At 34.3% G+C, this 14,890-nt stretch overlaps 1 protein-coding gene across 11 annotated transcripts in view; it reads right to left on the minus strand.

Moving 5' to 3' along the window:
• Positions 1 to 154: 154 nt before the first annotated feature.
• Positions 155 to 14,890, minus strand: part of SGIP1 (SH3GL interacting endocytic adaptor 1) — a 219,164-nt gene continuing 204,428 nt past the window's right edge. For 6 of the 11 annotated variants that reach the window (XM_055233548.2, XM_055233552.2, XM_063613306.1 and 3 more), the window contains 4 exons: positions 11,391 to 11,593; positions 10,196 to 10,260; positions 9,481 to 9,645; positions 155 to 8,176 (listed from right to left, as the gene is read on the minus strand). In XM_055233548.2, the coding sequence (XP_055089523.1) occupies positions 8,154 to 8,176; positions 9,481 to 9,645; positions 10,196 to 10,260; positions 11,391 to 11,593 (456 nt within the window). In that variant the 3' untranslated portion in view covers positions 155 to 8,153. Of the gene's footprint in view, positions 8,177 to 9,480; positions 9,646 to 9,668; positions 10,261 to 11,390; positions 11,594 to 14,890 lie in introns of those variants that run through there. The other 5 variants (XM_063613300.1, XM_063613301.1, XM_063613304.1 and 2 more) reach the window with 3 other exon arrangements.

Consider the following 14,890-nt stretch of genomic DNA (forward strand, 5'->3'; position numbering starts at 1 on the left):
ACATGCTCAAGTCGATATTTAAATCACAGACCTGAGATTTGTCTAACTCTAAACACCTGAGCTTTGCCAGACCTTTGGCCCACCATCCCTACCCTAAACATGGAATGAAGTTTTCCAGAAACACGGGTAAAATTTTAAGAGGCTGACAGTAAAAGAGATTCACAATTCAATTTATTTTCATATTTTTCATTTATTTTCCAGAAAAAGAAATCACATTTCAGTAACAATTTACATATAGAATTAAACTTTGTTCTGGAATGGGAGCCCTAGTTGCAGTAATGTGTTATAATAAATAATTGCATATTCAGGATTTTGTGAAATAGATGATTCGGAAAGTTATGAACAAAAAACATTTACAAAAAATATTATTTACAAAAAGTGATATCCATACTATTTCTAACTTATAAGGCAAGTAATGTTAAGATGGTCTCATGATTATCTTCAACAAGTCAATTACACACTTTCCTGTCACCATTGCCCAGCAGAGAGCTTTGCTGCAATTCTGTGGAGGAGCAAGTCTTCGCTTCCGTTGTTGGTTTTCTCTTGAGCACAGCATAGAAGCAGTAAAGCTTTCAGCACAGACTAAGCAGTAATGGCTGTCAGAATAAAGTATACTCTTTTGAAATAGATGTGTAGGAAAAAGGCCGGGAATCAACATTTTGACTAAATTTTAAAAGCATCTTGAGTATTTCAATTCACAATTTTATAAATATTTTATGCCTAAGGTATTTTTTTGAAATTATGTACTCAGTACAAGATTAAAAAGAAATTTAGTCTATTTTTGCTACATAGATCAAAGAGAGCTCTAAATAAAGTCTACCACCAAATCAAATTACATACCGCATTTTCTTTAATTGACAGGATTTCATTACCTATAGAAACACAGCAAAATCTTTCTGAGAGTCCTAGATTCCTATATTGTTAAAGTTTTAAAAAATCAATGCCTTACATGGCCACTTAGTAGGAATGAAAATTAATATCCAAGCATTTAATTCATACGATCTTTTACTATACAAGTGAAAAACAAACAAAAATTCTTTTAAATCAAAAACAATAGGGTTCAAACAGCTTAAAAAGCCAGCTGTATACATTACTGCTTGGCCTGTAGTGAAGCTCTGTTCATAGATAAGATTAATATATCATCATATCAACATTTGGCTTTTTCAAGAAAAATTATTCAGCAGCAATTTTCCAATTCCCCTTAGACAGAGAGAAAAGAGACACACACGCACACCGAGAAAGAGAGAGAGAGAGATAAAGAGAGAGAGAATATGAATTAGATAGGAGCCAATCTCTTTCATGTACGTCCATTTAACAAAGCAAGAACTTAATTCTGACCTGAAAAATCAACACAGCTATATGAATTATCATTCTAGCAACTTGAAAAGGAAAAATAATCTGACTTCGGATCTTGGGACAGTAGGTCTTGTGATAGTTATTTGTATGATTTAAAATACCTTAGAGTGATGGTGTATGAATAATATCAAGCATTTACTTTGCCAGAAAAAAAGTCGTAAAAGTAATATAAAACTGAATGAACAAGATGAGATGGAATTAACATTTGTATGATATACTCATTCAATGGAACATTTAAAAATTATAAATGGCTTATGGTCTATCAGGCTGATTCACAAACTCTGGATAGATTAAAAACTGAATTTTCTTTAGAGAAATGTAAAGTGATTCAGTTTGATTCTTTTCTATATGATAACAGACAATTTAACCGGGAAGTTTTTAAAGAAACTTTGTTGATTTGGTGTAAAAGTAACTGATTGGCAAAGTAAAGCAAAGCAAAAAACAAAACAAAACAAAAACAACCTGTGAAATGCTCATTAAAAGAGTATAGAATCTCGCAAAATCTGTGCTAAACAGTGCACTGCTCTTAGCTTTCCCCAAAGTGTTTTTAATATAATTTCTCACAAGCTTATGTAAAAATACTGTCAACATTGGTCTATCATGCTTCAGTTTCCTAAAGCTGTTTAGTAAAACGTTACTGGAGATTATTCACTGGCATTAATTCCACACGGCAGAGAATTGGAAACATCTTCAACAGATAGGGGTCTGATATGCTGGTCATAGGTGCAAGCCTTAAAAATAATACAAAAACAATTAAAATAATTTTATTGTTTTGTTTTGAATATTTTAGATTATAAAGTTAAATTCACTAAGAGATACTAATGAAATTTAAAATAGATAACAATTCATTTGAAATGACAGGAATTCTCTTAAAATTAAAACAAAATTCCAGAAGCATTTTTTTCAAAGCATTCCTGGTTATTTTATTTACAATTATTGAAGGATATATAAACTAGTGTTAAAAGAAAACTTTTCCAAAGGTTTCTCAAGGTGTGCTTAGAAAAAAATTTTTTTTACCTGATTCAATAACTTTCTTAAGCTTCATTAAAACACTAACATTTATTGTTAATGTCCAAGGAGAGAGAATTATAGTATAGGACCATTTGTTCTCAGACCACAATGAACGTCTTCCAGAACACAATTTGTAAAATACTGGAATATTGGTGAGCATAGCCCAAATACACTTTACTTCTTTTCTTTAAAACATTATGGGACATTAAAAAATATATTTGCTTTTTGCCAAAACATTTTTTACAAGGATAAAGATGTATCTAAGGTAGGCAAGGTATTACTCTAGGGGTAGAAGGAGGCAGTTAGAAATCAAAGGAAAAATAATTTTAGAAGTTAAACCTAGAGAATAAATTATTATACCCACGGTCAATGTCAACAAATAGGTGTCTTTTCCTCATAGACATATCCATTTAGGAGAGAAATCAGATACTAAACGTGAGGGCCCATCAAGAGATTCACCATGGTCAACTCAACAGACTTTACATTTGACATTCCTTCATAAAAGATATTTAGATCTTAATTAGACGTCAACAATGCAACTCTAGCTTGCAGAAGATGACAGAACATTGAAGCAATGACACAAGAGAAAGGCAAGTGTTTTGTTGTCGTTTGTTTTTAATATTTAGAGACTTAAGCAATGTACTCCTATCTCATTTTCCTTCCATACACTCCACTGACAAAAAGGAACATTAATGGTAGCCATATTTAATTCATAAGTGAGAGAATGGCATTTAGATACTGTTTTCCACATGAAAAAGAAAGCCTAAAGGAGCAAGGAAAATACAATAAAGCCTTAAGAGGAAAGTGCACACAGTAAAAGATGGTGAGGCTGGTCATCCGAATAGTCCCTTCAATCAATGTAACTTGGATTGATTTGTTCATTTATATCAACAATCTAATCTGACTCATTGCATGGACACATCATATTATATTAACTTTCAAAGCTATATTTAGAGATCAGTCTTCTTTTGATATTATTAAATATAATGTAACGCTTCCATTTTTTTAAAATTGCTGATCAGAAAACCATGTGGCAAAATGAGTACATTTAGACTGAATGGGATTTTGCTCAAATGTATAATCTTTTGGAAAAGGAAAAGCTTAAACACAGACACATACACACACACTCATCTGTTTAGTATGTATCTGCATATTTTACTGCATTGTTCAATTTAATTTACAGCCTGTGGTTATTTTGAGAAAAAATATGGTGCAACTCTTTAGAATGAGGCTACCACATGTTTGTAAAGTCAAAAGCTTACAAAATAAATAGGTTCAACTCACAAGTTAGAGATCTGAATGTCCCTTGCAAAAAAGGAAACATTGATTAGGATTTTGTATTTGAATAAATAACAGCTTGCAACCTCCCTTCTACTTCAAGTCTTTTAAGACATTGAAGAAAAGGACAGAATTATGAAAATGAGAAAATGCGTTTCAGGCTACTTTGAGACTGAGATAGTATAACAGAGTAACTTTAAGAAAAAGATAGCGATTTTCCTAGGGAAAAAAATTGTTTAAGATTGGAGGAAATTAAATGGACTGAATGAAAAATAAACTGACTAGAAAAATGGTTTTCATCTTAGAATTTAATGCTTAAAATCTGATATAATGTCAGAACTAAGAAGGACCTTAGAGATCTACTAGAGCAATGATTCTCAAATTTGGGGCACTTATCAAAATGTATGTTCCCAAATCTCATCCCTAGTAGTTTATGCCGTCAATACAAATTTATCGAGGCCTACTGTGTATAGCTTGTATGAACTTGATTATACATGTTTCCTTATAATGCCTCAAAATGTGGTTTATCTGAGCAAAGTAGAATCATGGAATTTCAGAGATGGAAGACATTGACATGTGATAGATAACTGTGTGTTGTTACGGTGTTTAACAATGTTTATCAGTGCCTACTATCTTCTAGGCATAGTGGTGACCAAGCCAAAATCATTAATAAGTGATGATACAAAACATTAATAAGTGATGATACCAATCATACTTTGAGAAGCAGTGATTCTTTTTTGACAGTTTTGTTATTGGAATTATCCTTATTTTGGTAATGGTTTTTCATGGTGCCTTTTACCTTGGCATTCAAATGGATTATGTGTAGTGACATAAAACAGATTGTTTTGTTCAGGATGCACAAAGCAATTAAGGCGTTTCCTTTGCAGTCAGAATAACTGGGTTACTTTCAGCTGCAGTGTCATTTGGGGGAAATTATTCTATTTAAGACTCAGTGTCATCACTTGTAAAACAGGAATTAAAGAGAGTACTTACAATTTTTTGATTGATAGGGCATTAAATGAGCTAATATCTCTAGTGACTGGTACATGGCAAACTGTCAATTTTTATTGTATATCATTCAATTACTGTGATTTTACAAGTTTGCTTATAAAGCCTCAAAAGGTGGTTTATCTGAGTAAATTACAACTGTGGAACTTCAGAGTTGGAAGACACTTGATAGATGATTGTGTGCTGTTGTGGTATTTAAACCATGCTCTGGGGAGCTCCAATTTAAACTGTTGGAGAAACTCCTGCATTGCTTTGAGCTGTTTTGCCTACCAGGATTCCATGTGCAATTTTATTAGAAAAAAAGCCCTGCTGTTAAGGAAAGCTTGAAAACCACTGTCAATCCCAACTCCCCATTCTAAAGATGAGAAACTGAAAAGGGCAGTGAGTTGTCCAATATCACAAGGCAGGAGTCAGTGGCAGAGCCAACGTATTATAGTCATCTGCTTTTCCAAAAGAAGATTTAGAAATGGAAATATTTGTAATTATGGCTCAAACACTTTGCTGACTAAGAATATATAAAACAAAACAAATTCTGTAGTTCGACTGAGGGATTCCTATTAACTCAAAACCGTTTGAATTGTGGACATTCTTTCTTTCACAGGTGAAATATATTCCCAAATACCATACAGTGAATTTCCATTTTGGCTGTGGGTGTAGAGAAGAACACAGCTTAAAAATGATTAAAAATTTAATTCTTAGTAATTATAAATTTCAATTATGATAAAATTCAGACTAATTCTTAATAAAAATTTATTTTTAAAAATTTCATGAAAATATGGATTTTATTGGAAAAAGAAAAACATAATTTCCATGTTGCCAAAATAAAGTAGCATCATTTATACTTTTTATCTTGCTAAAGCAGAACATTTTAAAGATCATAACGTTCAGGAAATGGTGTTCTGGTTAACTAGAACCATTTCTTTTTGTTTTAACCCCTAGTACTGAAAATAGTTTTAATACCTACTAGTTCATTTTATTCTGACTTGGGAATAAAATGAATAAATGAATCTGACTTAATGTCTTTGATAACTGAGACTCATTGCCTAGGACCATTTTCAGGACATGAATTCTTATTCTACAGTACTGTGGATATAGATGTAACAGGAGATTATAATCTACAAAATTAAAAAGAAACAACAGAATGTCAAAATGCAAATCCCTGATAGCAGCTTATTGTGTTATTATTTGATCTCTTTTCTGAAAGGTGAAGGGATACATTTTCTATTGAGATTCTGGTTATTCATAGTTCAATGATTTTGAAATTGCTGACTCCCATTCTGTTTCATAAAGGCCAATTAAGGGATTATAGGATTTCTTCATAGTTTTTAATTTAGTCCCTAGAAAGATTTGAATAATGTTAGAGATTACCGTAATCTATGTTTTTAATGACATTTTTAAAAATCAATAAAATTATTTTTTGGGAAAAAACCCTTGTGTTTAATTACTAATTCATTCTAGATCTATACAAAACAAAACAAAATAAAATGTAAATACAAAGACATGAGAACCAGTAATATTTACACGTTTTTAATATGCTTTGTATTAATATTCAATTTTTTAAATGAATTGATTACTTAAAAACACATCGTTATATTCATATGCTGGATAATTCTCAGTTTTCTGCTGCTTACTCTCCATTAATTTTGGTGTCATAAATTCCATGTTTCATGGAATTTAGAATTTTGCATTTTCTATTTTGGTTTCAAAATGAAATTGGATACCTTTACCTAAAATGAGTATATTAATTAGTTTGTTCAAAGAAACTTCAACACCAGACTGCTGTATGGGGCCAAATGAGAATTTGTTGAATAGTAAGAATTTTCCCACGGTAAAACAAATCATTTTGGACATTCTCTTGGTAGCGAGCACTGATAGAGGAGTACAAAGATTAATTTAAAAAGTTTCACTATAAACAATTGCCAGTCACAATCTCATTTTAGAAGTAAGACTTTAAAAATTTAACTTAATTCTAAAATTTAAAGGGGCTAAAGATTCTTTGTTAAATTTGAGTGGGTATAAAATGAAATTTAACAACTAATTATAAAAATAATAACTTAATAATTACAGTTATTTAATAGCATAACCTGTAATAGAAATTGGATTATGTTTAAATAAGTTCTATGACTTAAAGGAAGACTAACATTTTCAGATCTTAATGAGGGAAGGTTTTACAACTGAGACTCCCGAAGAAGTTTGTCTTTCTAAATGTTCATATGGCAGGGCTAGAGTGAATAATTACAGTTTTTATTATACCTTGCAACGATGAAACGACATACATTTTTGGTAACTCTCCTCTTGCTTCTCCAAGAATGGCAAAGATTTACAGTTTTATGCAATGAATCCTAATCATCCGAAAGGAAATTTATTACACAGTAATGTGAATAGAATTTCATTTATAAACCTTATTTTTTCATTCTCAAATGATATACACAATGATTAAAACTCTCCTTCTGGATCTAAACAGGGGAATTTTTTTTCCCTAAAATTCTCAGTCTCAGCATTTTGATTCCTGTCGGTAAAGAGGAAGACGCGAGGTATCATTCCCCCATACTGGATGAGTAAGATCATCTATTCAGAGTAATTAAGCAAAAGTTGTTAACCAGTTCAACTATGGAAAGTCTTGAAATCTTAAAATCACAATTTTGGTTTTAGTCTGACTGATTATTCAGCAATCCCCACATTTGCGAAACTGTAGAGAGGGGCAAGTAGTTAAGACTTCAACATCTTCTTTACTCTTGATTATAATTTAATATACTCAAACTTTAAATATGAATTGCTTTCCCTTTTTACACAAGTTATAAAAATAAGAAGCCCTGTTTACACAGTTTGCATTTTTATGAAATTTGCGGTTTGAAAAAAAAGCTTTTTAAAAAGTGGTAACTAATGCTTTTCTTTGAATATGCTGTAACCTTAGAATTTTTTTCTGAAATAGTTTCTCAATTTAACCCACTAAACATTTGAAGATAGAATTTTTAGCACTAGAGTAAAACATACTAAGGATTGAAGAAAAGTAAGCTTGTTTCTTTTTCTTCTGGTTCCACTTAAGTCTCTTTAACATGTGGCACCCCCTTTATGATAGCTATCAATATTATATTTAAATTTTATATATTGACAAAATGCAATCTACCTCTGTAAGCATTGTGCCATTCAACAATACTACTATTAAATTTACATACCACAGTTTAAATTACATCCATTTCAGGAATGGTAAAATGCTAAAACTCAAGTGTCTAACTGCCTTACTGGAATGAGAGTACAATTTACAAATACAATAATTACATTTTAAAACCATTAACAATATTACACCTAGAAGTAAATACTGTAGGACTGGTCATCATGGTAGTGTGTGAGGGAAGTCACAGATGAAAGTCATTGACTTTCCACCTGATATATCCGAAGTGCAGATATTGGTTTGTTTTCATCAAACCAAAATTAAAACCTGTTTCTCATACATCAGTTCTCCATTATATGAATCCTCCAAATCCTTGCATAAGATTTCATCAGTTATCTGCCAAGTATTTTCCTGCAAAACAAAACAACATGTCAACAGTTTATCTGCTAATTCAATAATGTAATTATTATATGGGTAACATTTCTATTCCTCCTTCCCTACCCCTATGCGCCAGATACTGCATACTTTAGAGGTGCAATACGAATAAAAGATACATAAAGTTTCCAAATCAATTTTCAGTTTTTCAGATCAGCTAGTGGCCTTTTCACATTTCCATAGATCAACAATTTGCAGAGGTTTGGGGTTTGCCCAGAATGGACTGGGAGATTTATTTCTGGATGTGAGAATCCAACTTATGTTAGAAAGGGTGCTCATATAACTTATATTCCAATTTGGATCATTTTTGAGAGCGAAAAGGGCATAATTAATAATTACATCAGTACAATGGACATAAAAAAACCAGGATTTATCCCAGCAAATCACTGAAAAGTATAATCACTCTAGTGTTAGAGAGTTCCTCTCTCCCAATTGAAAAACAAAACAAAACCCCATTGTTTGTGCCAAATAAAACCTGTCTCATGGCCACATTCAGCTTATGGGTGACCAGTTCTGATCTGTGGCCTAGATTCTTTGAGTTTGTTATTAAAGTGAAAAATAGATTCTCCCAGGTCTCAGCTAAACCTGACAAGTCGAAACTCTATGAAGTCCTGTCAGGGAACAAAAAGTTTTCAGGTGGGAGATAAATTAAAAGGCAAGGCTGGGTGCGGTGGCTCACACCTGTAATCCTAGTACTTTAGGAGGTCGAGGTGGGTGGATCAAGAGCTCAGGAGTTCGAGACCATCCTGGCTAACACGGTGAAACCCCGTCTGTACTAAAATACAAAAAATTAGCCAGGCGTGGTGGTGGGCGCCTGTAGTCCTGGTTACTCGGGAGGCTGAGGCAGGACAATGGCGTGAACCCGGGAGGCGGAGCTTGCAGTGAGTGGAGATCGTGCCACTGCAGTCCAGCCTGGGCAACAGAGAGAGACTCCGTCTCACCAAAAAAAAAAAAAAAAAAAAAAAAGGCAAAAAGTATTTGTCTTGTTCGTCAATATAATAAAAGTAGGATTTACTCCATTAACCTCAGTATATACATCTATATAATGGGAACAACTAGCCCCACTTAAGAAACAGAAGTCAGAGCCTCCTGACTTCCGATTTCTAGTGTATTGTCCTATTTCTACTCCATTCAATAATTGGTTTGTTTTCTAGTTGGGATAGGGGTTGGGAGTGGGAAAGAGGTGGAGGAAAAAGATGAGAAAATCACAACCTATTCCTCTTAAGGGTAGCCAAGGCAACATTATTTTCGCAAATGAAAAAATCAAGATACTCATTTACCTGCAGCAAACCTTTTCTTGATGAGTGAAAATCGATACCCTGCTCCAACAAGTTCAATGTCACAGCCAGAAAGGGTGCTTCCTTCACTTGTGAATTGCACAACCAATGGAGAAGGTTTGCTTGGGCCTTCAGATAACTGAAATCTTGCCAACAAAGAACCCACCCCTAAAAAAAACCACATTATTACAAGGTAACAGTCAACACAATAATCTGGATATAATTTTGGAGGTTGCATTCAAAAGTTAACATACAAAATCAGACACCATTCATTGACAAAATGGTGATTAAATGAAGTTTATCATTGAATATTATGAGCAACTCTATTTGCACACTGGTAAAAGTGTACTTCCGTGAGATGGTACCTCAAAATTTGAAGATGTGCTACTTGGAAGCCCCCGTATTTTCCAACCTATGATTAACATCTGAGGAGAGTGAAAAGTATCTAATCAGCGAGTGTGGAATCTGACACAGGATGGAAACATGCCTCCTTAAGAGGCCTAAATGATAGTTTGTTTGATGTGGAGTCTGTAGAAAAGGGGAAAAAGAGAATTCATTGAAGAATTATTTGCTTTTATTAATTGAAATAAGTAAATGCAAAAATGGAGTGAAATATTCTGCTTGTTTTTATTGCTACATGTTTTGGGTAATAGTTGGCAAATGCCTAAAGCCATTTTAGCTTTACATGTTAAAGAAAACAAGCTTGTGATTCCATTACCTCCATTTTCTGACTTCTGAGAGATATCAGGAATCTTCCACAATATTCTCTGTTGTTCAGCATTCCTAAAAATAAATTAGGTAAAAGGTTTTTGCATATCCAAGAGTTTTTGTTTAGTGGATGCCATGTTTTTTTTTTCCGGATAGTATTAATTTTTAAAAATAGAGCTTGAAAAGTTTCACTACCATTTAAAAATTCCCTGTCTCTCTCTCTCCCCTCCCAGACATACATAAATCTCTTTTTTCCCTGTCCTTATTGTAACTAGCTAGAACACCAGGAGATGAACATTTAGAGGACAAAGTCGAGTTAATTTTTTTTTTAAATAAATCTGCTAAGACAGATACATGGGAAGATAGATAGGAGCATTAGTTAATCAATTAATTAAGGTAATTTAAATTGGGGTCATGACCTGGCTGACATTCATTTTTAAAACAAATTCCACTTTTTGCTTCTGACAGTCGTATGGAAAAAGTGAAATGCTCTTTGTAGAACAAGTCCTTTATAACAGATGATATAGGCACAATGTATCTATTCAGTTTCTGGTCCCATACCTTCTCTAGTGTGCCTTTTTATACTTCAGAGGCTACAAAATGAAACACTACATTTCTCAGAGGCCTTTGCAGTTAGGGTCCTAGGCACAAATTAGGTTTCCCAATTGCATGCACGGTTTGAGATTTAGAAGACAGAAGGGAGGCAGAGGCCATTCTCCTGCAGCTTTCTTGACTGTTTTCCTCTGACCAGCAATCTAACTCAGATGTGGGGATCTTCTAACAACAGGAGGCCACTCTAGCCTCCAGTTTGTGGGTGCCAAGAAGCACTTAAGGAGGTACCAAAAGGAGCTTGCTGGTCCTAGGATCAGAATTACAGCTGTGGCTTCCTGAATTCAGTGGTTCTACCGGTAGCCTTCTACTTTCTCTCCTTCCCCGGATTGTGGCAGGCCAATTCTGCAGAGCTCTGGGAGGCATTTTTGGAGATCCAGCCTGTTCCTTTAGCACTTCCACCATTGTGTAAGCATTGAAGTCCCTGTTGAATTAGTTTTTGCTTAAAATAGCTACCAGCGGTTTCTATTTCCTGCCCTGAACCCTAATACACAGGCCTGCTGTCATCTCCTCCTACGGGACACACAAGCACTAAGAAGTCTGTGACCTCTTGACCCAGAGGAGCCCTTTGGTGGAGAGAATAGGAGGCTTCATACCAGACTGCTGGTGGGAGCACCGCCTGGAGCTTGGTGACTCCTCCGTCGATGGGGACCAGGAACTGCACATTGTTGAGGGCCACAGCAGTCGTCATTGCATCTGTATTATATTTGTAATCTATGCGCAGGTCAGTGCTTGAAGGCTCACATCGCCAATTCACTGCCAGGTTCAGAGGTGTGGACTGAATGCCCTGGGCAGACACCTTGCCAGACAAATGGCAGGAAAGAGAATATGTAAGTCTGGACCATTAATCTGAAACAAAACCAGAAGCTATGATTTTCTCCCACAGGGATGTTCTTAGACATCAAGCAAAATGTCATATGTTGTTTATGCTGCTTACAAGCAACCGTGAGTGAGAGGCACGGTGAAGCATGCTGTGAGAGAGCTGGGTGCTTCAGGGAAACTGTTAGAGACGAAAACCATGAAAGCAGCGACTAGAGTCTCGGTGGCACTTTGGAGTTTTCAGTACACTTCATGTCAGTTAAGGAGGTGGAATAGCATCACGGCCAGGAGCTGAGGCCAGGAAGCTAGACAGTCCCAGGTGTGAGTTCTGATTCTGCCGCTCCACTTACAAGCTGAGTGATCTTGGACAAGTCCCTAAACCTCTCTGAGCTTCTGTTCTTTCTTCATCTGCTAAATGGGAATTACAACAATAATATGTACCCACAGGGTTGTCAGGAAGATTGAAGGAGGTGTTTTTTTGTGAAACACTCAGCAGGATGCCTAGCACACACTAGGAATTACATTTTGATAAATGTCACCTATTAATATTCTTACCATATTTGCTCTTCAACAAAAAACCAGTGAGTTAGACTGGGGTAGGTTATTATGACTGCTCTGGGATTTCACACCTGATTTCAAGGCCTTAATTTGGCAAATCGCAAAGAGAGTAACTGGAAGTTACTTCTAGTTTTTACTTCCTTTGGGATTCCTTTAGCTGGAAGTGCTACAGTGCTATAATCTACTGTCGATACTAATTAGAATCAGCTGTGAGCTTGACCAAGAAAAAGCCAGGTTTGAAGAATCAACAAACATTTATCTAAAGACAATAATATTGATGTGAATTCTGGGGCCACAGTGAAAAATTCACAGTGTTGGAATTTCTCGATCCTTCATTATGGTGGTGAATAGGTGTCTAAGAAAGTCACCTCTCACGAGGACATGTACATTGCAGGGATCAGATGAGTGGTGTCTATGCCCTTGGATTTTTATTCATGGAGTGTGATGAGCTTTGCTGATTTTGAAGGATATAAACAACTGTCTAGGAAATGCCTGCACATATGATCACCATGGATAAGGGTCCTGAAGGTAGACTGAACTCTCAAGGCAGGAGTGGTTGTGGCAGAAACAAGCCCCAAAATGGATTCTTTTATAAAATGACAGATATGGCTTTTGATGACAATTTAAGCTAGTTAACCATTATAGTTTTTGAAGTTTAAATATTATTGGCAGCATAATGCTTTCTGCAGGCAAACATTTATTTAGAAATCTATTAACTAAAGCAGATCAAAAGCAGAGCAGAATCCCCCTCCCCCACCCCTTTTTCTGGACTCTGTCCTCAGCAGTACTTCTCAACCTGATTACAGTTCCTCTACCTGGGAAGGTGCTTTTTGGATATATGAAAATGTGTTTTTGATCATCCCAATTTCTGGGGGGATGCTATTGGGCCAGAAACTAAACATGCTGAGATTTAAGGGCAATTCCACAAAATGCTAGTTGTGCTTCTCCACCCAATTTCTTGCATTGTTGAAAAACAATAACAAAAACACAGCTAAACAACAGCAAAAGGGATTCCTCAGAGAACACGTTAAAATAAAACAGCAAGTTTAGGACTGTTTACATTTCACAAAGTACTTTGAAATATATTAGGCTATTATTAGTTTCTTATAGCAACCTATAAAACAGGTAGATATCATTATTACCCTTATTTGTAGAGGAGGAAACTGAAGTTCTGGGATATTAAGCACCTGAGGTCAGTGGCCAGTAGAAAGCTGACTTAATTCTAGAATTCAGTATCTTGCCTACACTTTATTTATTTATTTTAAAAAAGTAGAGACGGGGTCTCACTATGTTGCCCAGGCTAGTCTCGAACTCCTGGGCTCAAGTGGTCCTCCCGCCTCAGCCTCCCAAAGTGTTAGGATTACAGACGTGAGCCACCGTGCCCAGCCCTTGCCTACACTTTAATACTTTACACAAAGCTCATACTGCAATAGGTGAATTCTAATTTCTAGATTTACTTAATAACAAATATGGAAATGAAAAAAACTCTATAGGATTTAATAATTTAAAAAATTTTTTTATCTGAAGTGAAGATGTACATGCAGTGTATATAATTGGAGTCCACGAAGGGAAAGAACTGCCAACTTATTTTCACACTTTGGGGATGCAAACCATACATGAAATTTAACTTCTGCCTTGAAATTTAACTTCTCATTCAGAGAAAAAATTACATTTAGAGTTTTCCTTTCTTATTTCCTTTCATTTCTCTCAAAGCATAAAGCAGTCACTAAGCATGTTTAAATATTTTGGGAAAAAGTTAAATAAAATGTGTTTTCCATTAGATTTTAATTTGTAAGTGATGAATTTATGCCACATTATATATTTTTTCAGTATTATCTGTAATGTTCGAAGAGTATATACTATTCTCACAAGAAAAAATTATATTCTTTTGCATTTCTGGAAAATACACCATTTTATAGATATTTCACTTTAAATGGTTTTCTTACAACAATTTAAATAAATGTTTTCCAAGGCATAGGATGCATAGACTCCCTTGAGAAACTTATACAAAGTACAGATACCTGGGTGGCATTCTAAGCCAATTAAATAAAATAAAAAAGTATATTTAATATATATATCTGCTAGGTCCTAACACCCCCAAATACACATATATGTATATTTAATAATGATATCTACCTATATTTACATATAATATATATTATATTCACATATAATATATTCACATATATTGTATATTATATTCACATCTAATATGTCTTACTATATTCACATATAATATATCATATTTATATATTTGTATATTTTATGTAATATTTTTACATATACAAATATTTATATTTATAAATATAATGTTATTTTATATATTATAGATTGTCTATATAAATATTAAAAATAAATATTTATATTATTTAAATATATATACATGTATATTTCTTTTTAGCATCAATTCAGAACCAGCATTTGATTGAGAAATACAGTTAAGTTTGAGATGTCCTGATTTTTATTAAAGTACAATTTCCTTCATTTGAAGAAAAATAATCTGAACATATTTAATCAAAAATTATAATGCATTGAAAATGTGGTAAATGAAACGAGCCAGGCACAGAAAGACCAATACCACACGATCTCACTCTTATGTGAAATATTTAAAAGTTGATCTTGGCTGGGCACAGTGGCACTTCGAGAGGCCAAGGCACGGGGATCACCTGAGGCCAGGAGTTCAAGACCAGCCTGGCCAATATGGTGAAACCCCATCTCT

The sequence above is a fragment of the Symphalangus syndactylus genome, chromosome 19, assembly GCF_028878055.3.
Source record: "Symphalangus syndactylus isolate Jambi chromosome 19, NHGRI_mSymSyn1-v2.1_pri, whole genome shotgun sequence".
Taxonomy (NCBI): domain Eukaryota; kingdom Metazoa; phylum Chordata; class Mammalia; order Primates; family Hylobatidae; genus Symphalangus; species Symphalangus syndactylus.